This window comes from Amblyomma mixtum, chromosome 1 (genome assembly GCF_055824585.1).
Source record: "Amblyomma mixtum isolate Tamu chromosome 1, ASM5582458v1, whole genome shotgun sequence".
In the NCBI taxonomy this organism is placed as follows: domain Eukaryota; kingdom Metazoa; phylum Arthropoda; class Arachnida; order Ixodida; family Ixodidae; genus Amblyomma; species Amblyomma mixtum.
The window spans coordinates 237,537,222-237,562,120 of NC_143012.1; the positions used below are offsets into that span (position 1 = coordinate 237,537,222).

A 24,899-nucleotide genomic window follows, 5' to 3' on the forward strand; every position below is an offset into this window, starting at 1 on the left:
ATTCTGCACAATGATAATCAGTGCAGTTCTCTTTCGAGTGGTGGTCTGAGGAGTGGTTGCCGTGAAGAATGCCCGTGTCTCATCCTTGGAACTGCTTCGTTGTAGCATGTAACTAAAAATGTGCATGTAATGTAATGTTTATCGTTAAGCTGATGAAGCAACTATGCATGTTTGGCTAAGAAGTACTTGAAACTGGGCTTGTTGGTGCATAATCGTGAAAGACATGAGAGCGCAAAACGGGGACACGGACGAGGAAGGGAACAGGACGAGCGCTGCATTTTCAACAGGATTTATTCAGGGAAGAACGTTTAAATAGCCTTTGCTCTTATCCATGCTCTTGATCGCAGACAATCGCCTCTCACAGATACGCATCAAGAAACAGCATTTCACTGTGGCGAAGAACAACTGACGTGTCACTAATACAACTATCACCTCGCTTCTTGATATAGAAGGCTTCCACAAGCTCACGTTCAGTCCTATCTCGGCTTTTCAATAGCACTTTGCAATCATATAGTCGAGGCTTGCAGGCTACACGCTTCTCTTTCGAGCAGGCTTGGCAGTGGTCTGGAAGATGTCCTCTCTTGTTTAAAGAATTCTTGTGTTCAAGCAGGCGCTCATTAAGACAACGGCCGGTTTGTCCAACGTACACCTTGCCGCATGTAAGCGGGAACTCATAGACAACTGCTTTCTTGCAGCCGACATGTGGCATTCGGTGTCTGATGGTGCACTCTTGTACTTTTGTTCTTCCAATCCGTGAACACATTCCGGCGAGTTTTCGCGGCGCTGAAAATACCACATCGACGCCATACTTATTGGCCACCTTCTTCAGGTTATGAGAAGTGTGGTGTACGTAAGGTACAACTTCCGGCCTTGCCTGCTTTTTTTCTTGAGGTTGGTTGTTTTCCTTGCTGCCCTTCAGCTTTTTCAGCAAGGTCTGCGCCACGGAGAGAACCAGGGAGCCGGGAAGCCTGCTTTCTGCAGCCTGGACACCTGGGAAACATAGCTTGCGTGCATGACATGGTGGCAAGACTTCTTTAGTGCGGAAGATAAGCACTGGGAAGCGATAGCCCTCTTAACGGTCTTAGAATGGTTCGAATGGAAAGGCAACAAATCTTTCTTTGCGCGTGGACAGTACTGCCAGCAAACGTGTGAAGGGTGGAAGGTTAGGGTGAGATCTAAAAACTGTAATTTGTTATTACTGCTAGGCAGTTCGTGTGTGAAGGTGAGACCCATGCTATTCCGACCAAACGTACCTAAAACATCAGCTACTGCTTCGTCAAAAGTAAAATCGTTATCTGCCAAAAGGATCAGGTAATCGTCTACATATCTAAAAACGTGGACTATACAATCAAAAAGCAGGCAAGGCCGGAAGTTGTACCTTACGTACACCACACTTCTCATAACCTGAAGAAGGTGGCCAATAAGTATGGCGTCGATGTGGTATTTTCAGCGCCGCGAAAACTCGCCGGAATGTGTTCACGGATTGGAAGAACAAAAGTACAAGAGTGCACCATCAGACACCGAATGCCACATGTCGGCTGCAAGAAAGCAGTTGTCTATGAGTTCCCGCTTACATGCGGCAAGGTGTACGTTGGACAAACCGGCCGTTGTCTTAATGAGCGCCTGCTTGAACACAAGAATTCTTTAAACAAGAGAGGACATCTTCCAGACCACTGCCAAGCCTGCTCGAAAGAGAAGCGTGTAGCCTGCAAGCCTCGACTATATGATTGCAAAGTGCTATTGAAAAGCCGAGATAGGACTGAACGTGAGCTTGTGGAAGCCTTCTATATCAAGAAGCGAGGTGATAGTTGTATTAGTGACACGTCAGTTGTTCTTCGCCACAGTGAAATGCTGTTTCTTGATGCGTATCTGTGAGAGGCGATTGTCTGCGATCAAGAGCATGGATAAGAGCAAAGGCTATTTAAACGTTCTTCCCTGAATAAATCCTGTTGAAAGTGCAGCGCTCGTCCTGTTCCCTTCCTCGTCCGTGTCCCCGTTTTGCGCTCTCATGTCTTTCACGATTATGCATGTTTGTGCAGATGTCTGCCTAGCAATGTTCGTCTACAGACTGTCAGCTGCTGTTGCAGTGTTATGGTTGCAGAACTTGTTGCGAGTGACTTGGGGTGGTGGGGTCATGTAATGTCTTAGTACTGTTTCTCAGTGAGAGGTGACTGAACCCTGATCACTGGTGTGCCATGAAAATTGCACCCCTTTCAGTTAAATGCGCATTTTTCAGAAATGCTGCAACTAACCTTGCGATTTCTTAGTGCCTTGCTGCTGTGCTTTGTTCTGTGACAGCTGGGCAGTCCGACTCTGATTGACCTGCTGCCACATAGGTGTCTTTGCAATCAGGAGAGATACGTTGGTACTTACGGTAAATAGATCGTCAGTTTTTAATTTCTGTGTTTTGCTAGCTTGGCCACCATGTTTCATCACTTCCTGTTGCTGCTCTTTCTTTGCAGATCTAGCTGTGTAAAAAGCCACAGTTTTTGTTTTAGTGTTTATTTTTGCTTCAAACAGTAAAGATGCCAATGACAACTTCCAGTGCTACAGGTGGTGGCAGTTCGAAAGAGTAACATCTCGCCACCGCGATGGCTCAGTGGTTATGACGCTTGGTTGCTGACCCAGAAGACGCAGGTTCGGTCCTGGCCGCGGCGATTGAATTTCGATGGAGGTGAAATTATAGAGGCCCGTTTACTGTGTAATGTCAGTGCACGTTAAAGAACCCCAGGTGGTCGAAATTTCCGGAGCCCTCCACTACGGCGTCCCCAATAGTATGTATGAGGCACTTTGGGATGTTGAACCCCCATAAAGCATAGACGAAACGAATGTTGCCCTCAGCCATCCAAGTGAAGCAGGGGTGCGCACGTTTTTGTTCTTATTTTGGCATACCGCTCTTATTCCGCTTATGCTTGTGTCAAGCTGCACTTATTTGAAAGGCTTCAGCTTATCAGGATTTGGTTGCTGGTGACAACTGCTGTAGGACGATTCATATGCAAAATTGCCTTACATGTAAAAAAAAAAAGCCTACATTTGCTGATCGATGTCATGTATCCATGCACTTTATTGGGAACAAATGTTTGAAGAAATGTACTGACACTGGCATCAACTCTGTGATTATTTCTTGGTGGCTGCTGCTTCATAATCTATGGCCAATAATTGCGTGTTCATCAAAGGAAATTTAAGCAATATTTTCCTTCTTGAGCCCCTTTCATTCAGGGGCTAACTCTCTTCAGCCATGGCAGTTTGGCTTCTAATGTAGAGAATTCGGTGCCTCTAGTAGCTCTCATACCTAACAAGACATTTCAGCATTATTCCCATTGTGGCCTTCCTGTAGCTTACTTCAAGTTGAGTCTGTGGCCAGCTGGTCTGCGGCTGCATTATTCTTGACGTTGAGCATACAGTCTTCAAGGTACCTGCGGCTAGATGCAATCTGCGGATTGATTGCTAGAGGAAAATAGTCCTTCAGAATAATACCCTGCTAAGCTTTTTTTCAAATAATTGCTTCTGATGCACCATGAAGGAACTTAGTTTCGAGTCTCGTGATAAGGATTGGCTTTTGTCGGGGATAATGTATTGTGAAAAGCAGTCCACAGCAGTTGTTGCATGCGAGGAAGGGAAAACAAGGCTGCTATGTCTCTTTCGTGTCATGTCATGCTGAGTGGCTTTGCATCCTATACTGTGACCTACTATCATAAACATCGTTCTTGTTAGTCTATTTTTTGTACAATAAGCTCCACTTTGCTATCTCAGTTTAAAGTTGGCGTTGTCTTGCCTTCACGTCCTTATGGGTCACATCGTGCGGTGCTTTTCGTGGTGCAAGGGCAGATTTTCGGAGAAAGGTATCTGAGTTTAGAAATATTAATGTGTCCACTGTTTTATGTAAAATAACGAAATGGTAGTTGCTGTCAGTGAGGTGCAACACCCTTCCTCAGGAGGTTTCACATGGTGGCATCAAGCTAGCAAACTGCACAACAGAGGCTTAATGCAACACAGATGGCTGAATGGCAGAGCCCTAGTAGTATGAAATTTAGATGCAGGATGCAGTTTACCTAAACACCTTTATATACTGCTAAAGAGCCCTAATCTCTGCACTGCACAGTATTTCTTGCTTTTGCTCATATTCTCCCCCTGGCACCCACACTGATCAAATTCGTTTGATTTTTTTTTTTACGCCTATATGTGTCGACAAAAAACTGACTAGTGCCTTGCTCTTTTTTTTTCCCTTTCTGCGATGCTGTGGTGGCAGAGCTGGTTCCTCGGCTAGCGCAGTCGTCGGAGGCCACGCTCCTTTACCTCTGCCTGCGTATGGGACGACCCCTGCACAAGAAAGTCCATTGTTCAGTCACTGCCTCATTAAAGCGGCGCATTCGGCCACAGTACTGGTTCGGCATCCCTCGAAACAGGTACTGGTTTATTGTCTCCAAAATGTCTTGGGTGCATATTTGTTGCATGAAATGCTGCCTGTGAGAATCTTTAAAGTGCTCTGCATGCGAGGCAAAGTTCCAAGATTTTAGGTTTTAATTCATTGCAAATGAGTTTTTTGTGAAGCTTGCTCTTTTTTAGCTTTTTGACACTTTGGCCAGACACAGCAGCTTATGGTGCGTTGGGGATTCAGTAGTAGTAACATGTCCTTCGTACTTATAGGCTCTTGATATGGCCAGTTCGTTAGAAAGGCTAGTTCCTGTAAATGATCCAGTGCAACTAATACTTTCCACATAGCTGAAAAAATTTTATTTTATGCATGAAACTTTATTGCGGAGTTATAGTACTTGGGTGTTTTTTTTGTGACATTTGATAACAATGACATGGGAAGTAGTTTGCAAAGAGCAGCACACCGTATGTGAATCTTCAGTTTTCAGACCTATGCTGGCCTGCTTCACTGTTTGAAAGGACAATTATGCTCCTTTTTTTGTTGGCATTCTTTTTTATCAGTACTGAGAGTTTATCAGTTCTCATTGCAAAGCAGTAAAATGTTGGTGCTCTATACGCGCTAGCCACATGTTCGGTATGTTTTTCTCTACATGACATTTACTTTTAATTAGGTGTGTATGAAACATGGGCAGATTTATGGCCAATTCTCAGACAGAGGGTTGTAAGGGCATGGTTCCTGTGTGCAATGCATTTAACTTTGTTTGTACCAAAAAAAGAAAATGGGAGGTCACTGTGGTTCTCCAGTTGGAACTTTCTCGTCAGGTAGAGGTGGTCGCCTCACTGTTCCCTCCTTGAATCCACTTGCGATGGGAGATTCCTGTTCCACAGTCCTGTTTTCATGGTCTTTTTGTGTCCTATTCACATTTCCGCTGCGCCTTTCCTCTGTGCAGGGCAGATGAGCTGTACTACTTTCTCGAAAAGTGGGCTCCCTCGGTGTACGGCGATGTGCATCGGGTGGACCTGGCGAGCCGCGGCTTCGAGCCCTTGCCCGAGCCAGGGGACGAAGACGAAGCTGAGCTGATCTCCAACACCATCCATGCGACAGGGACGAGCGGCACCGAGGAAGGGCGCGAGACTCCCGACGCAAGCGGCAGTGGCAGCAGCAAGGGACACCATGGCTCCAAGAGGGGCCACGGTGGCGCTCTGCGCTTCTTCAAGCTCTTTGACAGTACCACAGTGCCACCCGGAGGAGGGGCACCTGCAGTCTCACCCGGGGACTGGGAGGCAAGTGACACTGCTGCCCCGACTGCTGCGCTAGTTTGTCCCACACGTTTTTACAGCGATAGCTGTTAGTGGGGTGCACTGCTGAATCCAAGACGTTGGCGTAGACGTCTGCACAGCGGGGGAGGTAAGAGAACAACAGGGGATTAGGGGAAGGAATAGCATCTTCGACGCGGCAGGAGCGGTGCACTGCAATGCAGGAGAGCGAGAGTGAGAGGGAAGCACTGCACATTAGAGGCACATTGGCTGGCTTTGCATATTGCACTGGTTTCTCTCGTTATGTAGATACTGTTGTGTTCTCGCATTACACATGCTTAGCATGATCGTTTGTCAGTTTTTTTTTTGTTTTTGCTTGTGGACTGACTTTCCTCATCCTCTGTGGTCTCCCTTCTCTTGCTGACCTGTTTGTGTGTGTATTTTTCAGTGTATTGCATCCTTAACTGCATAGCTGAATGAAGGCATGCAGTGCCATACTTGAATCTGAGCTTCTGCATGTTAGAGTAACACAAAACGTGAAATTCATGAGGTCACTCAAGGTGATAGGTCACCTAGGCATCATGCTTGGGCAGCTTTGTATTCACACTGTTGTGGGCATGGGCAATTGATCTCCTTTATGAAACAACACCGAGCTGAAATTGCAAACAAGCTGCTGAGTGAATCTATTTCCCCCCCCCCCCCAACTTAAGGAAGAAGGGAACTCTGGTGGCATAGCGGGAAAAACACTGAGCTGTCATCAGACAAATCTCGACAAAGACAGCTTGCACTCAGCTTATGTTCAGGAAGACTTTGTGAACTGGCATTAGCAAATCATGTTGTAAAATGGTGGCTGTGGGAAATGTTGCTGAGGGGAGAGCAAGATGGTGCTGCTAGGCAATGAATCTTTTTGTTCCGCTATTTCGTCCAGGTGGTGTCAATGAGCGAAGCACGCAGGGAGTCTCCGCTGGACCTGACTGACCTTCCATTACCTGAACTGCTCGATTCCACGGAGATCTTCACGGAGGAACACCGTCGGGAGGTTTGTGGGAACCTGTGCTGCCAAACTTGTTGCATGAAGAAGCTCAAGACATCGGTATCATTATCAGTTGCCATGCTAACATGGCGTTTAAAATTCTGCATGAAAACTTCAGAATTAAGATAACTGCAGCTAAACACAGTGGTGATGATGCTAGAAATAAATGTAATTGTCACTTTACTTCACTCTAATTCATTTTAATTGTCACCTTATAGTTCAGTCTTGACTCTGCTGTATCTCAGTTTATTGGGAATGCTGTTATATATCAAAAGTCTTGGGATATTACATGGAAAGGTGCTGGAGAAAAAGATGTGCCTTGGAGAATGGTGTTTAACAGCTTGGTGTGTTTTGCTTCGCACTCTTGCCTTTGTGCTCTGTACGTGGAACTGTGCTAAGTGCATACACATTTTTTTTTTCTTGCTCCCACTTTCTTCACTGCAGCTGTGCAAGCACCTTCCGGCGCGAGCGGAGAGCTACTCGTGGGGGCTTGTGTACAGCACGCTGAAGCACGGCTTCAGCCTCAAGACGCTCTACCGAGAGATGCTCAAAGTCGAGACACCCATCCTGCTTGCTGTGCTGGACACCGAGGGCGCTGTGAGTTGCTTCTGCATTCTATAATTTTGTTATCTGCATTCTAGATAACTGCATTCTAATGGAAAACACATGGCTTTAACTGCAAATGGTGGTTTTCCAAGCACCAAAAAATGAAATAAAGTCATCATTGCCACAAGGCATATTTGTGAACAAACTGCAGACCCCCCCCCCCCCCCCCCCCTTTTTTTTCCTGTGGACCTCCAAACAGTGACTGCAGAGTCCTTTTTTGGTCTTGATATCACGAGTTTGAAATTGAGTGCTGGGAAAATTTTCTGTCCAATTTTCTCTGTAACAAATGCGCCTTTTGCTGCTAGACAAACAACCGCATAGACAGGAAGAGTCAGAGAATGGGTTTTTACTTGGAACAAAAATTGGATGGAGGTGTCCTCGGTGCCCGTTTAATAAGGGGATGCAGAGCAGTGACGAAGCGAAGAGGCCAGATTCAGAAAAAGTTTAGGTTCTTCGTTGAATGCTCGCAACCCTTCAGTTTGCCTGTGCTGCAGCAAAATATTGCTGCAACACCTCTGTTGTGCTGCGCGTACAGCAAATCAGAGGTTCACAGGACATAAAAGTTCATGTCTGCTTATGTCATCTTCATCTTTCCAGTAATTTTTCAGTGTGCTATTCTCATGATAACAGTATTGAACATAGGTATGATGCTTCATGCTTTTTAGTTTTCCAAAACCAGTGCCGTTTATTCTTTTTCCATTTGTGAAGAACTCGTGACAAAATGCTTGAGTGAGTTGTGAGTGTTTCGGGGAGCTACAAAGTTGACAATTTTTGTTAGTTGCTGGATTATGCCTGTGTTGCTTATATGGAAAAGTGGATAAAGTTAGCATGTGGAGTAAAGTTTCTTTGCACGACAAACAGGAACAACGGGACAACTTTTATTTTCAGCAACTCAGGTTCCATCATGTGCCTAAGGCTAGCTAAGCTAGCCCACCAAGAAGTTCAAACACATTTAGTGCAGAAGAATAAAGTAACAGCTTTTTTGCATAGATTAGAATTTTGTGAGCATGGAGACCTACCATATTTACTCGCAAAATTAATGCACTTTTTTTTCCCCAAAAAAAATCTGACAATTTAGGGGGTGCGTTCATTTTGGGGGGTAAAGTACTATTCTGAAACAACACAGGGCAAAAGTAGGTTGGTGAAATAAATACTTCATCTTGTGTGGTTCACCTCCTCAGTGAAACAAAGCGCACCCTCCAGCGCAGCTTTAGTGGTCCAGAACATAGTCAACAACTTTTACTTTAAACCCGCATGGATAACTCATATAGTAGTGGCCCATAATGCTGTTCAAAGAGAGCACAGCTAAAGTTAACTCCGGGGCAACTCACAGTATTCAGTGCGAACTCTAGCCACAAGAAGTTGCTATCATGGCAGATTGAACTGGGAATCCGAATTAACAAAGCATGGTTTCTATTGGTTCGTGGTAGGCGTGTCCAAATATTCATTTGAATAGTAAAATATTCAATGTATGACTCAATCCGTGATTCGATCCGATTGTTTGGTATTCGAGATCTCAAAGTGTTCGTCTCGAGTGTATAACATTTCTGGAGTGCTTGCTTCGTGTGGTTTCGGTTCAAAGTACCTCCTCTGGGATGGCACTGTGGTGAGCACACAACCAAAGTCCCAATGCTATAGACAACTGCTAGACGTATGTGCCGCGTGCCTGCGTGCCCGTGCATATGGTGCAGTCGGTCTATGTATGCGTGCCAGCAGTGAGCAGGAGCATCCCCAGCGCCCAGATCTGTACGTGCCAGATGTCTCCGCCCGCGTTACCTGCAGCACGCACGTGCCGGAACTGGCCGGCAGCCTGCATCAGATGGAGGACACACAGCTCCCTGGACTTCCACGGGATGAGTCTAAGCTGGCTGCAACTTCCGCAGCTCATAAAGCATGATGGCGTGAGCATGAAGGGGAGTTAGCAGAGACGCATTGGAGATGGATGCCCCATTCAGGCGCCTCACGCGAAATGGTGGTGGGCATGCAGTGTGTACGCCTAGCAGTTGTCCATGGTGTCACCGCTAAAAAGCAAGAGCTGCGCAATGACGCAAGCGCAGTTAAGAGCAGCAGTCAGAGATCCCACAAATACATCTCACACCCCACAAATACATCGCCCCCGCACATAGGTCACCCGATTTCTGATCGCAATTTTTGAAGAAAGTCGAGCTAGCTTCAGTAAGTGTGACAAAGCTTCAATGAACTCTGTTTTTTACATGTAATGGCCTTGTGTGTTTAAGAAATGTGTGATTTTGAAAATGCTTATTGTGCTACTCAACCATTTGTGTATCAGAAGTATTTGAAATATTTACTTCAATATTATTCCAAGAAGGTCACTGTTTGCTTTGAATTCGCTTCGAACCAAAATACCACTATTCACACACCCCTAGTTCTTGAATTTCATGTGAAACATTCTTACTAGCTCTTAAACGTATAGGGCGAAGTATAGAAGTGCAAGTCTTGACATTCAACAGATTGCGCTTTACAGTATTGCACATTCTTTCGGCACTCCAATAAGGGTACTCGCTAGCATAAATATAATCACCAGCAGACTGCACACCAAAAGAAAAGGGCATGTTTATTATGCCCTCTTAGGAAAAAAAAAAAAAATTCCTCCTTTTTTTTAGCTGCTCAAGTTGGGGAATGCATGCATTACACGAGTAAATACGGCAACTCTTGAAATTTTTCTGACAGTAATTCACTTTGGCATGATTTAGATTTGCTGGTTATTGGGACTTAAAAAAGCAGCAGGGTTACACATCTCTAATCCAAGTTACAGTCTGATGCCATCATATGCTTGACAAGCTAGATCAAAGCCACCGTGGTGGCTCAGTGGTTAGGCGCTCGGCTGCTGACCCAAAAGACGTGGGTTCGGTCCTGGCCGCGGTGGTCGAATTTCGATGGAGGCGACATTCTAGAGGCCCATGTACTGTGTCCTTGTGATGTCAGTTTACATTAAAGGGACACTGAGGAGAAATTGAAGTTGGCTTGTATCGACAGCATACCAGCTCCTGATTACAAAAACGCCACTCATACTGACAACAAAGCTCTTGTAACGTAGAAAAGAGCAAAAACCAAAATACAGGTATCGCCGCCACAGGCCAAACTCACAAGTACAAGCGTGATGACGTCATAGGACAAAACAGTGTTGCTAGAACCAATAGTTCTAGCAAAACTAGGACACGAGAAGCCACGAATCACTGAGGCGCAGCCAATGCATGCGCAAATTTCTTTGACGTCGCCAGATGGCGCCACGTACCCGGCAGCTACGCGCGCCTGCAGCATCGGGACCAATCAGCGCCTGCTCATCGGCGGTAGGCAGGCTCCCGGTATTCCGCTAACGGTAACAATACAGTGGTAACAAGGTACACGGTATGCTAAAGGTGTCTATTTGCGAGAACTTCGTTGACGACTTCGAGAGCGGGATCCATCGTAACGCTGGCAAAACGCCAATGCAAACATAAACGAAGCGACGGTAGCGACACGGCCGCAATAACCGATGGATGCCTTCAACGTGCGGCCGGCAGTAGCTTTCTTTTCGGCTGCTGCTAGGCCACACTGCTGGCCGCCAGAAATCACGGAGTCTGCCTTACGTCATGTGCACGTCATGTTTTGACGTCACTTAGTCCTGTGTCGTCATAGGAGTATCTCAAGTTTGAATCAGTGCGGCGGGAAAAACTTTTTCAACTTCGAATCCAAATTTCTTAGAAATAAATGCATCCTTCACTGCCGGCCAAGTAGCAACAAAGCCATGAAATGCCGAACTATCGGATTTTGCTTAAAAAAAAATATTCATAGAGCTCTCCTCACTGTCCCTTTGAAGAGCCCCAGGCGGTCGAAATTTCCAGAGCCCTCCACTACAGCGTCCCTCATAGCCTGAGTCTCTTTAAGACGTTAAACCGTCATAAAATCAAATAAACCAAACAAGCTAGGTCAACTCTTATTGATAGTCTAGATAACAACCATGCTCTTCCTTGAAGCATTCTGTGCGCAAAATGAAAATTTCGCGGATTTGTGTTGAGCTAACTTTCTCCTCTGTTTGTTTTCTGCTCACAGGTGTTTGGTGTCCTGACATCATGCTCCCTGAGAATGAGTGACCACTTCTATGGCACCGGAGAATCGTTCCTTTTTACCTTCCACCCAGAGTTCAAGGCAAGTTCTGTGCAAGATGCGTTTTCAACCATTATTTGCTGACTTGCTCTCGGTGCACCAAAGTAGCTGTACAGTAGAACCTCGTTTGTATGTATTGCTAAAAATGCATGAAATAAGCATATTATGTGTGAAAAGAAAACGTGCCATCCAAACTACTAAAGTTTTGAGAAATATGCCTTATGTATGAAATAGTACAAAGGCATTTGTAGACTTTGCCAATTGCTAAAAAGGCCTCTCAGTGCTTGATGACACAAAGTCTGAAGGACATCTCTAGTGCTTGTAGACTTCTGTCCCTAGTGTGAAAGTAGTGCTTGTAGACTTCTGTCCCTAGTGCGAAAGTAGCCAAAGCTTCTACACTGTCACTGTTGTCATTTTTTAAGTCTCCATCTCATCGCACCTATGCACTGTGGCGAAGCTACTCTGGCCTCATGTGTCCTGTGTGTCATGTGACTGTCTTGTGTGCCGCTGGGCTTGGCCTGCTCATGTGCTCGCACACCATCGTCATCTTTAGTGTTTTTCATCCCATTGCATGTATGTAGTACAAAGAAGCCACTGTAGCAGCTGACTGCTGCTGCGTTTCTACCAATGTTGCGTGCCCCCCAGATACACTCCACTGGTGTGTTATCACAGCTTCTATTGGTTGCTGAGCATATCATACGATCAGCATTTCACAAAATTGTGAACCTGCTTTATCTAGGAATGCATTATCTACTGCATTATCTAAGGCATTATCTACTGCATTATACTATTATTAGGGGTGTGCGAATATCAAATTTGTCGAATACGAATCGAATACGAATACTTGTTCCGAATATCAAATCGAATATCGAATAATCAAGGACTGACGTATTTTACCACTACAAAACATTTATTTGAGCACCCAAGAACATCACAGTTCCACTATCAGTGATGAAATGAGCACAAAAGGTGTGTGTGGCTGCACAAAAAGTATCAAAGTCTCGAACATTATTCTTAGAAGAGTGGAAATATCAGAGAAGATGGCTAGTAAACAGCATTGATCAAGGCTAGCTTGCCATAAGCACAAAAGCGCATCTCTGAGATGAACATAAAAGGTTGTCGTGAAGGAAAACCGGCTGCTCCACATGGTGAGGCAGAAGTAGTTCCCTTCTAGCTGAAACAACTTCTCCAGCCACAGAAAATGCCCTCTCACTTGGCACTGAACTGGCACGTATTGCGCGGTATTTTGTGCACAGCTCTGACTATACCAGCTTCGCAGCTATTGCCACCAAGAAGCTCACCAGCGCAGTCAGCTACTGCATGGCCCAACGTTACGCATTGCTCTGGGCGCCCCCATGTTGTTATGTCTCTGTCGGTAGGACTTGCAGACCGAAATGAACGCCGTTGCTCGCAATAGAATATTCGGCTAGATACGAATATTCGCGTCGTGTCGAATAATCGAGACAACACGAATACTTGGATTTCGAATCGAATACGAATACTAAAAATTTAATATTCGAATTATATTCGAAAAATTCGAATATTCGCACACCCCTAACTATAATCTAGGAATGCATAAGCCAGACAAAGAACAGTGGAACTCTGTGGGACATTTTTATTGCTCACAATTTTGAGCGTATTAGTATAAGCCAAGGAAATCGTACAAACGTGTCAGTGAGATACTACTGCATTGCAAGTTTGACGTGCATGAGCGAGATGCCTACAGCGACAGCTGTAAGCAAGAATCTCTTCATGGTAATTGGCGTCAACATCGCCATCACATGTAGTAGCGAAAAATTCTTATGTGATCAATTGCCATGCGATCACGTGACACATGTAGGCCATATGGGCTTAGCGAGGCGTGTTCTTACAAAACTATCCATTGTCACATAAATCTACATGAGCTTTGGAGTGGACACTCTTCTGGGTGGTATGGTGTACTTCCAGCGAGGTGCTAGAAGTGGTAAGGAAATACATATACTTAGGGCAGTTAGTGACTGGAGATCCGGATCACGAGAGTGAAATAACTAGAGAACAAGAATGGGGTGGGGTGCATATGGCAGGTTCTCTCAGATCATGAATGAGAGTTTACCAATTTCCCTTACGAGAAAAGTATACAACAGCTGTATCTTACCGGCACTCACCTAAGGGGCAGAAACATGGAGGCTAATGAAAAGGGTTTAGCTTAAGTTAAGGACAGCGCTGTGAGCTCTGGAAAGAAAGATTATAGGCGTAACGTTAAGAGGCAGGAAGAGGGCAGAGTGGATCAGGGATCAAACACGGGATAATGACATCGTAGTTGAAATCAAGAGGAAGAAATGGGCTTGGGAGGGCATGTAATGGGAAGGCAAGATAACCGATGGTCGTTAAGGGTAACAGACTGGATTTCAAGGGAAGGGAAGCATAGCAGGGGGCGGCAGAAAGTTAGGTGGGCGGAGGAGATTAAAAAGTTGTGGGAATAGGGTGGCCACAGCTGGCAAAGGACAGGGTTAATTGGAGAGACATGGGAGAGGCCTTTGTCCTGCTGTGGGCGTAGTCAGGCTGATGATGGTGATGATGATGAAAAGCCCGGCCAGGCATTATATGTGGGGTGAATGAGAAAGAAAAATAAGGTCAAAACAACCAATGGGATGAGACACAATGTTATCATGATAAGCCGAAATGAACGGCAGCTGTTGATGTTACTAAATTTTGCATTCACCTGGTGATTTTGGTGATTTGTGGTACAGTTTATTCTTGGTAGTTTGAGCTTGAAGAGAAGTGAAATTTAATGGGTGTCCTCTCAGTACACTTTGCTCATGGGACCAAAGGGGACAGTTTGAAGAAACCGGGTGTTTGAATAAAGCGGATTCAAATTATTAATGAAAATCGACTGTGTTGTAGTTGCGTGAATACACACTGTAGAAAAATTCAACCCTGAAACTTGAGTTCATTCTCCAACTTTTGTTTCATTTCTTTTTACCCCTGTGTGGTGCAGTTGTACAAATGGACTGGCGACAACGTCTACTTCATCAAGGGCAATGCTGATTCCCTGGCCTTCGGTGCTGGAGAGTGAGTAGTAGTCTTCCTTCCCCCGTCGTGGTTTTCCTTTTTGTGATGTTTTTCATCTTCTCTTTACTGCCTTTGTATCCTGTGCATGAGTGCAGCACCTTCTTCCTTTCTGCTGGCACCATGAAAAAGCCAGGCCATATAAAACAAATGAGCAATCTGCTCTGGAGCTCTTTTTAAGTTGTTCAGCTACTACCATTGTTATTTTTTATCCTGCAAAGAAACAAAGAGAAGGGCTGTCTTGATGACAGTTCTCTGCAGGCGATAGTTTCTTCCAGAAGACCTGTGGATGCCACCGTGCAGACTCTGTACTGTCTTTAGCTGGAGTAGAATGCTCGTTAGACTTTAATTATTACAGCATTACAATATTAATTATGACAGCTAAAAAAGCACCAAGAAATTTAAACAAATTTGTCTGTTAAATTTCAGTGATGAACATTATAGGTTTTCTTGCTGATGATTTGATAGTGTTCCTTGGCCACAATTAGCCTATCAGAGAGAATGGAAACAATGCAGTCCTGTCATTGTTTGTTTTGCAATTATAGGAAATAGTGTGCTTCATTGCAAAATGAGTTCCTGACCCTTTTAGGAATATATTTATCGTTTAGCCTTGCATATTTATGCTGCTTATTTCATGCCTCTGAGATTGCACGGAAATTTATTGGAAACCTCCAACTTGTGCCGTGATTTCACTTGCTCCAAGTCTAAATGGTGGTCGGCCATAGGTGGTGGACATATATTTGTGTGCTTTTGTTTATTAAAATGTTTTATTTACTTTTATTTATTTATTTTGAGGATGCTGTAAGCCATAATCAGGCTCTTATAGGACAGGGTCAAGCTAATTGGATGATTATACAAATAATACAGCATACAAGAATGGGGAACATGCAAAGTGCAGTACAGTGGATACTGACCATCAGGGTGTAAACAAAAGTTGCAAAGTGCTTTGTGCTCTTTGCTTGAGAAGGTATGATCTAAAGTACTGCAGCATGCTGCTGCCTTTTTACTGTGAGGGCAAGCAAATAAAGACATCAGTTTTGCAGCAATAGCTGTTACGTGCACCAACCCCAGGTCCATGACGTTGGCGTAGAGATCCACACAGTGGAGGAATATGAATGGGGGTTTAGAGTGATGGGGGTAGGATAGCTGTAATGCTGTGCTGCGTGTCGGTGAACGGAAGCAACATTGTGCATGTAGCAAAGCATAACAGCTGTCTCACCATTGCTGCCCAGCTATCGCTGTGGTCTCTCATCATGTAGCGTGACATAAAAATTTATCAGTTTTTATCGTACTACTCAAACTGCACCAACAAACCAATTTGTGCTTCTGGGTGACAATCCCTGAATGAATTTTCAGCATTTTCTTTTTCTTTCTTCGAATACTTCTTCCTGAACACTATTTTCACTTGGTGTCAGCAACATTGCTTTCGCCGCCGCGGTGGCTCAGCGGTTATGGTGCTCGGCTGCTGACCCAAAAGACGCGGGTTCGATCCCGGCCGCGGCGGCTAGAATTTCTTTGGAGGAGAAATTCTAGAGGCCAGTGTACTGTGCGATGTCAGTGCACATTAAAGAACCCCAGGTGGTCGAAATTTCCGGAGCCCTCCACTACGGCGTCTCTCATAGCCTTAGTCGCTTTGGGACGTTAAACCCCATAAACCAAACCAAACCAAACCATTGTTGCTTTCCTGTTCTGTGCAGTGGCCAGTTTGGACTGTGGCTGGACGGGGACCTGTTCCATGGCCGGAGCCGTCGCTGCAAGACCTATGGCAATGACGTGCTCTCTTCAAAGGAAGACTTTGTTGTCAAGGCACTCGAGGCCTGGGGCTTTGTGTGATTTGCAGGCCAGCAAGCGAGGTGCACACACACACACACCTGATGACCTTGGGAGGTGGAGAGAGGGAACGAGTACGAAAAGAAGCCGAACACTCCTCCTCCTCTCCCATTAGTGCCCCGGCTCTCTCTCTCTCTCTCTGCTTGCGTCCCGTTGCACACGGGGCTGGCATTTTGACGATGGCGTTTCTCTGGGCCCTGCGGACCAAATCTTCAAGCTGGCAACTGTAGAGGCAGTGCGTCCCTTTGTCACTACACACGAGAAGCTGCCACCATCTTCACCCCCATTTGCTTTGACTCCTTTTTTTTTTTTTTACTTATTATTAATCTCTGCTCCTGAGCATCGCTGCCTTTGCCCCTCCTTCTTGTATTTTTCTGTGAAATTCGCATCTCTTACTGCTTCTCTCTATTCGTTTCTCCTGCTGCTTACATTTTTATTTGTAATTAGAAACACAGCGACCGCTTGAGTGTGGAGGATTGATGACAAGTGGACTCCTATTTATTTGGGCTTGTGGTGTGGGAAGGGCGTGGGCATCGGGGTAGTGTTTCGGTTGATTCACGACGAGGTTGCTGGCAACGTAACGATGTAGCACTGTGCGTCTTGTTAGGCTGGAAACATTAAGAAATGCGACGATGGGCAGTTCAAGTCCGGTGGATGCCGGAAGAGGCGTGATCGATGGCAGCAGATAGAGGTTGCTTAGGACTGTGTTTGGGAACAACATTTTTGCTTTATTTATGTGTGCGGAAGGCCCGTTGGCTCTGTTGTTGTTGTGTTTGTCAGAAGGTACATTCCTGTGTATTCTTTTTTTCTTGTGCCTTTCAAAATGTGAAGCTTTGAGGATAAAAAAAAAAATGAGCAACAGCAGCAGTGCAGTTCCAGGGAAAAAACCATTTGTTTTTTCTGTGATAAACAGCGTATACACACACAACACACATGAACACATGCGCGCACGTGTGTGCAACCTTTGTAGAGACAATCCCGTCGGCGAGACGAGACCAAAACGACCCGCAAGACGGCTGCTTGAACAGTTTAAGGCTTTCCCGGAGAATGTTACGGAGAGGACAATCACGGGAATACAAGTGCAAAAAGAAAAGATGCTTTATGTATGTCGCGGTTTCTGTTGAAATGTGTCGTATTTGTTTCCCCTTTTTAGTTGCAGCAACGTTTATTTTTCCTGCATATTTATTTTTTTAATAGATGGTTTCCCTGAGCTCGGCAGTGCTGAAGGATAAATTGGATGAGAATAGGTTTGGCCATGGATGGAAGGCTTTGAGATGTCAGGGAACAAAAAAATTGCTCGTTTCTGGGGCCTTCGAGTGCAGTGGAAAGGAAAGTGGTCCGGTACTTTCTCGACTTTTCGCGATTAATTCAAACCCATGCTGCTCATTTCCGATGGCCTTGAGATTTGCCGATGTGGAGCTGCTCCAGTTGTAGGTGGCGCCACCACTGCCTGTGCATAACCTGCACTAGTGAAGAAACATTCAAAGGTAGTGAGTGGTCTTGCTGTTGGGAAAAGCGAGGTTCAGGCGAGGAGAAAGCTGCGGAGGCATGTTTACTGTAGAGACGAGTGACAAATCTTAGTTGCTCCCCAGCTCTTGTCCCTGTTAGCTCTGGGGATGCGGAAATGTGTCTGTCTATGTGTGCGTATGTTTTGTAGTTGGCACAGAATGCTGCCCGTGTAGGTTTCGAGAGGAAAAAAAAAAAGTGTGCTTATACCATATATTTTAGGCGACATCCCAAGACCGTGTGGAACAACTCTCGCAAAGTAACACTTTTTTTTCCTCGGACGAAATGAGGATACGGCGTGGCAGTGCACTTGCTCCGCGCACTCACACAAACTTGTCTCAGCCAAAAGCGACACATCTTACTACAGAGCAAGTATATACATAAAGCTATTTGTCTAGGGCCGACTGAAAGGCTGTTAGTAGCCGACGTGAGGCTGTTTCTAGGAGGTAGGAAATGTCCTTCGGACCACTTGACGGCGGTGCGCCGTGCTCGACCAACAACTTTTGAAACAAAAGTAATTTTTTTTTTTCCCTCCGTGCAATATACTATTCGCATGAAACCATCGGCTCTCCTCTGCCTTTTGCTGCCTGCCCTGCGCACCATCGCGAGCGGTTCGGAGCAGTAGCTCGTGTGTACATGACACTTAGAAATTGCACGCACATGTAGGTTTGTTTGTATATACTGTACAGTATTTGTTGGTGGCTTTTTTTTTTATTTTTCAGAGTTATTGCGTTGCGTTTTATGTGTATAGAGAAGTTCTGCGAAATTGCGCAGAGAGGTCTGTCTTCACTGGGAGGAAAACGCCGCTCTTGCCAGGGGTGGAAAGTGTCTTTGGAGAGAGCGCCCTGCCAAGGTGGCGGGGATCTATTTTTGTTTGCTGGGCTCTGGGTTGAGCGGCAGTTTTCCTTCAGCGGGGCTGAAGCGTGCCGCACTGCCGCGGCTACCTTACGGCGAGTGCAAGTAGCGCGCCATGGCCCAAGCTTTGGACTAGGAACTACTGCTTGTGTACTTGTTGGTATTGTAAAGAAGTGTTGAAAGAAAAAAAAAGTTTAAAATAAAACCAGTAACACTAATTGAATGGTGTCCGTGTCCTGAAATGCTGAAACTTGGTGTTGCTTTGTCTGCGAGACAGCGAATTGCCTTAGTGCTCTCTAGAAATCAGATTCAGACTTTGTATACATGCGCACAGTCGCGGGTAAAAAAGATTAGCACACACGAGGGAACACCTGAGCGCCGGAATGACAACGCGTGGCGCTGCGGGTGACGAAGAGGCTGATAACGGGAGTGCCGGGCCGTTCCCATTCTACAGTATTAGAGGGGTTCAGCGGACTGCCACGGGCAGCAAAATTACTGGCCAAAAGCAGCGCTGTCATCTATTGTTCCCGCGAGTTTTTTGACAAACCATCGCGGACATAAAAAAAACAGTAATAAAAAGAAGCCACCTTTGCTCATGATAACTGAGCCAAAATAAATTCCGCAAGCACAGTCACGTAGGATCGGCACCAACGCTCTGGCGGTGCACGCTTGATAAAGCTTACTTCCTGCCGTCCCCCCCCTAGGCTGCAAACATGGAAATGGCCCATTAGGCAGGTCTGCGTACCGCAGCGCCGCGGGGCGAGATATACAAATTCTGATCGCCAGTGATCTGTGCTAATATTTTTTGCTCGCGACTGTACATCTGTGCATTTAGTACATATACACAGACCCAAACCGGGAATCACTCTTTGTCAGTCTCTCTTCTGATGTCATACCTGGCAAAAATGAATGGGGTCTTAATAATCATGCCAGCAAATGCCACTTGTCTGCTTGTGCATAAAGACAGCAAACATTTTTATTTGCATTACCTAATCTGAGGCAAGAGTTTGATTGCTAAAGCTTGGTCCATATTATTCTACAATCTGCGACTGTACATTTACATTTGCGTCATACGTTAACCCTTGGAATAATCTTCAGAGTGCCTTTACTGGGCCTTTGCAACAATTTTTTCTCGGATCTTCAAGGGCTGATCCTTGTGCTGCACCTCTGACCCATTAAGTACAGTGATAGAACTGATTTTGTGCACCATCAATCATTCTTATGTAATGTGCATGCCACATTACTGGTTTGCAGTAAACCTCGTTAATTCAACCCCCGTTAATCCGAAGTTCAAACTGTTGCCAGAATCCTGCCAAGGAGCCATGAAGTATGCCGCATTGGGAGCTCGTTAATTCGAATGGCCCGGTGCTGTAATCTGGTTATTCAGGGGGGGGGGGGGGTCCTGAAATGGCGCAATGTTAAGGTTATGACCTACTCAATGAGCAGTTGACCAAATATTCATCCTCTGGCCTGAACTGCATGTTGCATTGTTGCCTGCGCTCCTTTGACATGGGCACAACCACAGCTGTGTTGAGTTGGCAGGCCCCCTTCAACAAACAGGAAGAGAGTCCGCTTGCATAGTTCCGTTTTCGGAGCATCACCAGTCTGTGGTGACAGCGCATGAATCGGCCAGCCTGCCAGCTGAGCGTATTGCTGCACGCTGTTGCCTTGTCACTTGTTTTTTTTTGGTTGGTTTTTGGAAGGAATCTTGCTGCTCAGGTGTCAATGCATGCATGTTCAAATGGCAAATTTGAAGCTTGGCAGGTAGGACAAGCTACGGGTTGGATGTGTACTAAACTGAGAATTTGTGAACCTAAACAGATTCAACTGAAAATCAGTATGTGCTGCAACTTTCACCATTTAGTAACAGTGGTGCCACACTTGGCTGAGACCCTGTAAATATGACTGCCTATTTTTCCTGCCGCTTGGATCTGAGTTCATGCATTCAGCCATCTCTGGCAAAATTGATGTTATGTGTAAATGAGTAAACACTGAGTAAATGAGTAAACCAATGAGTAAACACTCCCTCATGTGAAAACAGAAGCAGCGAAAGATTTGTATTAATGCTCGAGCCAGTTATGACGCAAACCGGACGTGCACTACAATTATTTCCACCGAAATCGCATTTAACAACCAAGCTTCTAAGCTTAGCCTGTACACGGGAGCAATGATCCTCATCTACTCGAGAAATGCAGAAAACTTGTTGCAGGCAACCAGCCATTAAAATACATTTTACAGCTTCACATTTTTTACGATTCCATTATTTGAGTAAAAACTTTCACCAGTTTAGCAATGACATATGCAGCACAATTGCAATGGTGAAATGAAGCAATATCAGCCATAAAGTTAATGAGCCCAGATAGGCTTTGAATTCTACATGCAGATCCCCAGTGCCGCTGGGTACCCATCCGTCGCATACAAGCTTTCCCCTGCCTAGTGTTCGGCTCCTATAGGGTGAAATGCTTGGGAAATGGATCTTTGACCCCACCTTGAGAAGACGATACCTTGTGCCACGGTGCTCTTTGGCCACAGATGCTCTCGCCATAAAAATCCATCATCATTATCAATTCTGCATGCAGAGTAAGCCATTCTGTTGCAAAAAAGCTCTATGTGCATTGCACAATGGCCCACCATTTATTTGAATGCAGTGCTAAAAGTGAAGTCCTGCGTGAATGACTCTGGGATGGCAAAAAGCTTTCAACTGAATTTTTAATGCAAAAGCCTTACTAGCCCCATTAGATAAAATTTCTTCAGCGACTGTTGTCATTGAGGCCAAGAGATGGTCCCAAAAAGGTGGTGTCGCAACAGCCATCGGCGATGGTGTTGAAACAGCCGAAGCGGCGACTGCAACGATGGCATGCACAAGAGATACCAGGAGCAGCATCCACCCCCCCCCCCCCACATCGCTCTGATGCGCCATTTGCTGGTAGGGCATAACTGCCGGACCTCTATGTGGCGCCAGTTTTCCTGACTTTTGCATCAAACTTATGATGCGATCGTCCACTATGTCATACGATTTCTTGTTACACATAACATATGTCCTAGTCATGTTGCAGGCTAGCTCATGACAGTGATCCCAACTGATGACATATGTACCTTTAATGGTATGTCTTTCGCATTGGGACATTCATGTTTTCGCCTTCACAGCATGTACACAGACTTAAGTGCCCTCCATATTTTTTTTATCTTCTTGCATGCTCAACGCTCTGCTTCGCTAAGTCTCGACATCTGATAGGCATAAACAGAAAAACAAAAAGCAACTGATTTTTGGTCACTGTGATTAACTGACATTTAGTAATTACAGGAAAAGATATGTGACACTTTGCCATATTATTCTGCAGTTATAAACAAGCTTCCATTTTCTGAAGATAGATGACCAACACTGTGCTAGCAAAACATTCCATATCTTAACAAAGAATTGGCAGCTGGTCACTTGCACAAACTATGCTATAAATTACACAGGTCGCTTTTCACCTTGACAAAAAGCACAAAGAGGTGGTTTGATATAATTGCACTTGGCTGCTTTATAAATAATACAACACAAGACACCAGCACACAGCCTCGTACCCACAATTCTTGAGGCATTCATTCATTCTGTCCATCCATGCAACTTTCAAGACTAAAATAAACACTGCACGGCAACTTGATAGTGCCCTCTACAGTTCTAATTTGCAATTTACAAAACATGAAACAGTCTCCAAATGTAATTTTTACATGTCAAAGAATCGCATCGCCTGTAATTAGGCACACACAAGTTGAACTTATAATTACACTCAAGCAAGCAGAACAATGACGCAAGCATGTGTGCAACTTATGGCAATCTGTCAATACAAACCAAAAAAAAGCCTCTTGTTTCCCACAATCTGATCAGACATAGCTCAAAAGAAATGTGTGGCCAGAATGGGCATGACTGGATGATAATGAAATTTCACAGTTACACATCATTTAAACCATAATTAACCCCACAATAAAGATGCAGTAAACAAATGGCACAGAACATCAGCAGAGACCCCACAAAGATGGCCTTTGTAAAAAAATATATAGATAAATGCACACTTCCAATCCCAGTATACAAAGGTGGTATATATGAGATGCACGCTCTGTGTACCATAAAGTAGGCAGAGAAATGTTCACCCTTTTCATTGAAAATTGGAGGAAAATGGTGGCATGCAGTCTCGCTAAGTTCAATACTGTAAGCTAGAATAAACAGAAGGAAAGCAGACTCCACGGACCTTATCATGTTTAAGTCACTTGATGCGTTGCTGCTGCTACCACTAATATAGAGCTCTACCAGTGACGCTTCTTCAGTGTTCACGTCCAATTCCGAGATCTAGTGTCCCCAAGCGCTGTTCCTACTTTTGTTACTGACCCAATCCAACTCTGCTTTACAGTGGCAGATAGCACTTCAATCATCCACCGACACATCATGCTTCGAATGCGAGAAGGCGCTTCACTGCCTTCAGGGTGGTGTTAGAGACTTCACAAGAAACACGATTAAGAAAAGAAAAAGTAACAACAGGTAGCAGGTGTTAACCATTAGTAGGGAACGTAACTGCTCAAATACTTGTATATTAAGTTGTAAAGGACCTATGAAACAGTTGTGCAAGGGAAATGAATGATCGTAGCACTAATCTCTAGAACCCAAATTGCAACCAAGTTACGAGTCTTGGTAAAAAGTACAGAAAGTTAAAAGCGTAAGGCATGTAGTCATTTAGCTGGATGTCACCTCGGCCATATATCTCACTCAGGCGAGTACAAAACAAAGCTAACGCAAATGGCATCATCCTTGCTGTTTTATGTTAGGTACGGAAGTGACAGTAACAAATCGGTTACAGCAATCAGAACAATCATTAACTGTTGAGTGGCTTAACAAGATCTGAGCACTAATGAAAAATGCTCAATGTGTACTGCCTCCGTGATGCTGCAGAGGTCAACACAGTTGCTGAACCCTGTAATCTTAAAGAGAGAGTGTTTATTTATTTATGCCACAAGTATTCCTTGTCGGTGAAGAAAAAAATCACTTGTGGGTGAAGAAAAAAAATAAAATATCACAGCTTTTGAACTAAAGTCAGCTTAGGTTTGTTTTTATAATTAAATGGTCACTAAATAGGAATCTGGCGTCCCTCATAGCCTTAGTTGCTTTGGGACGTTAAACCCCAATAAACCAAATAGGAATCTATTTCGATCTCAGTCCAGCTTTTGTTTAATGCACATGGTAATGAAACATCGTGTTTTTTAGCAGCCATTAAAACCTGTATTACAAAGGTATTGCTAAATACAAAAAGCGTTGGTTTTTTTTAAATGAGTAATGTGTACATAAATGATATTTTAGATTTGACTCTAGTGGGCTGTGCCAGTTAATGGTAAGACTTGCATAACTTTTAAATGATTGAAGTTTCTATGCTTTACTAAGGATACAAATATCGCCCACTTCAAACATTCTAACATAAACAATCTGAAAAATAGATACACATTTTGTTTCATTACAGAGCTACCGCGCTGTAAAATGAAACTTCAAGATTTTCAAACCTTGTAGTTGGCAACTCTGCATGAAGCAGTGGACCTAATAAAAAGACTGATAATAAATTCAATTATTGATTAGTAAATTTTTTTGGTGCAATAGAGAGGTTAGCGTCCACAATGGCTAACCCTACAATGGTCTTATCAAAAACAGCATCGAATTTTTTGTGGACAATTTTTGATCAGTGCATGTACTTGTTTTTGTGTGTCCTGATGCTGAAAACTGTGATAAGCGAGCGTAACGGTGACTGCATGCCAGTAAAAATGAGGAAACAAAATCTAATATCCGCTGCCGCCAAACTTTCACGACAGTTTCAGTACAATGCAGTGTCCACTTGTTTTTTTCCCGCATGGATATGTGCTATGGCACAGTTGCGTAGTCTCATCAATGGCAGTTTTAGAGAACTGTGATTATTGCTGGACTGACAGGTGCAAAACAGTATGGCGTCATATAACAATGATGCGAAGCATTTCAACTCAGCAATGTGAAGAAAGTGTCGTTCTTCAACACAAACTTTTTTTACATCAAAAAAATGCACCAAGAGCGAGCACTAACTATAATAAAATATAATGAATGCTTAAAAAAAGAAAATCATGCTATGCATTTAATATGATATAAATTGTTTTTCTACCATGACGTGGTCATGTGATGGGATATACTGATAATGCCAAATTTTCACTGCAAAACGTTACACCAGCGTGTTCTATGTGATTTTTAATGCCAAATTCAAATTATAGATCCTTAAATGGCAGAGTTTGTCAA

At 44.4% G+C, this 24,899-nt stretch overlaps 1 protein-coding gene across 6 annotated transcripts in view; it reads left to right on the forward strand.

The window, feature by feature from the left end:
* Positions 1-18,834, forward strand: part of mtd (TLD domain-containing protein mustard) — a 181,065-nt gene extending 162,231 nt beyond the window's left edge. For all 6 annotated transcript variants that reach the window (XM_089565168.1, XM_089565171.1, XM_089565172.1 and 3 more), the window contains 7 exons: positions 4,250-4,406; positions 5,325-5,658; positions 6,560-6,670; positions 7,109-7,261; positions 11,324-11,419; positions 14,355-14,428; positions 16,123-18,834. In XM_089565168.1, coding sequence (XP_089421294.1) covers positions 4,250-4,406; positions 5,325-5,658; positions 6,560-6,670; positions 7,109-7,261; positions 11,324-11,419; positions 14,355-14,428; positions 16,123-16,258 — 1,061 coding nt within the window. In that variant the 3' untranslated portion in view covers positions 16,259-18,834. The remainder of the gene's footprint in view (positions 1-4,249; positions 4,407-5,324; positions 5,659-6,559; positions 6,671-7,108; positions 7,262-11,323; positions 11,420-14,354; positions 14,429-16,122) is intronic.
* The last annotated feature ends 6,065 nt before the right edge of the window (positions 18,835-24,899 follow it).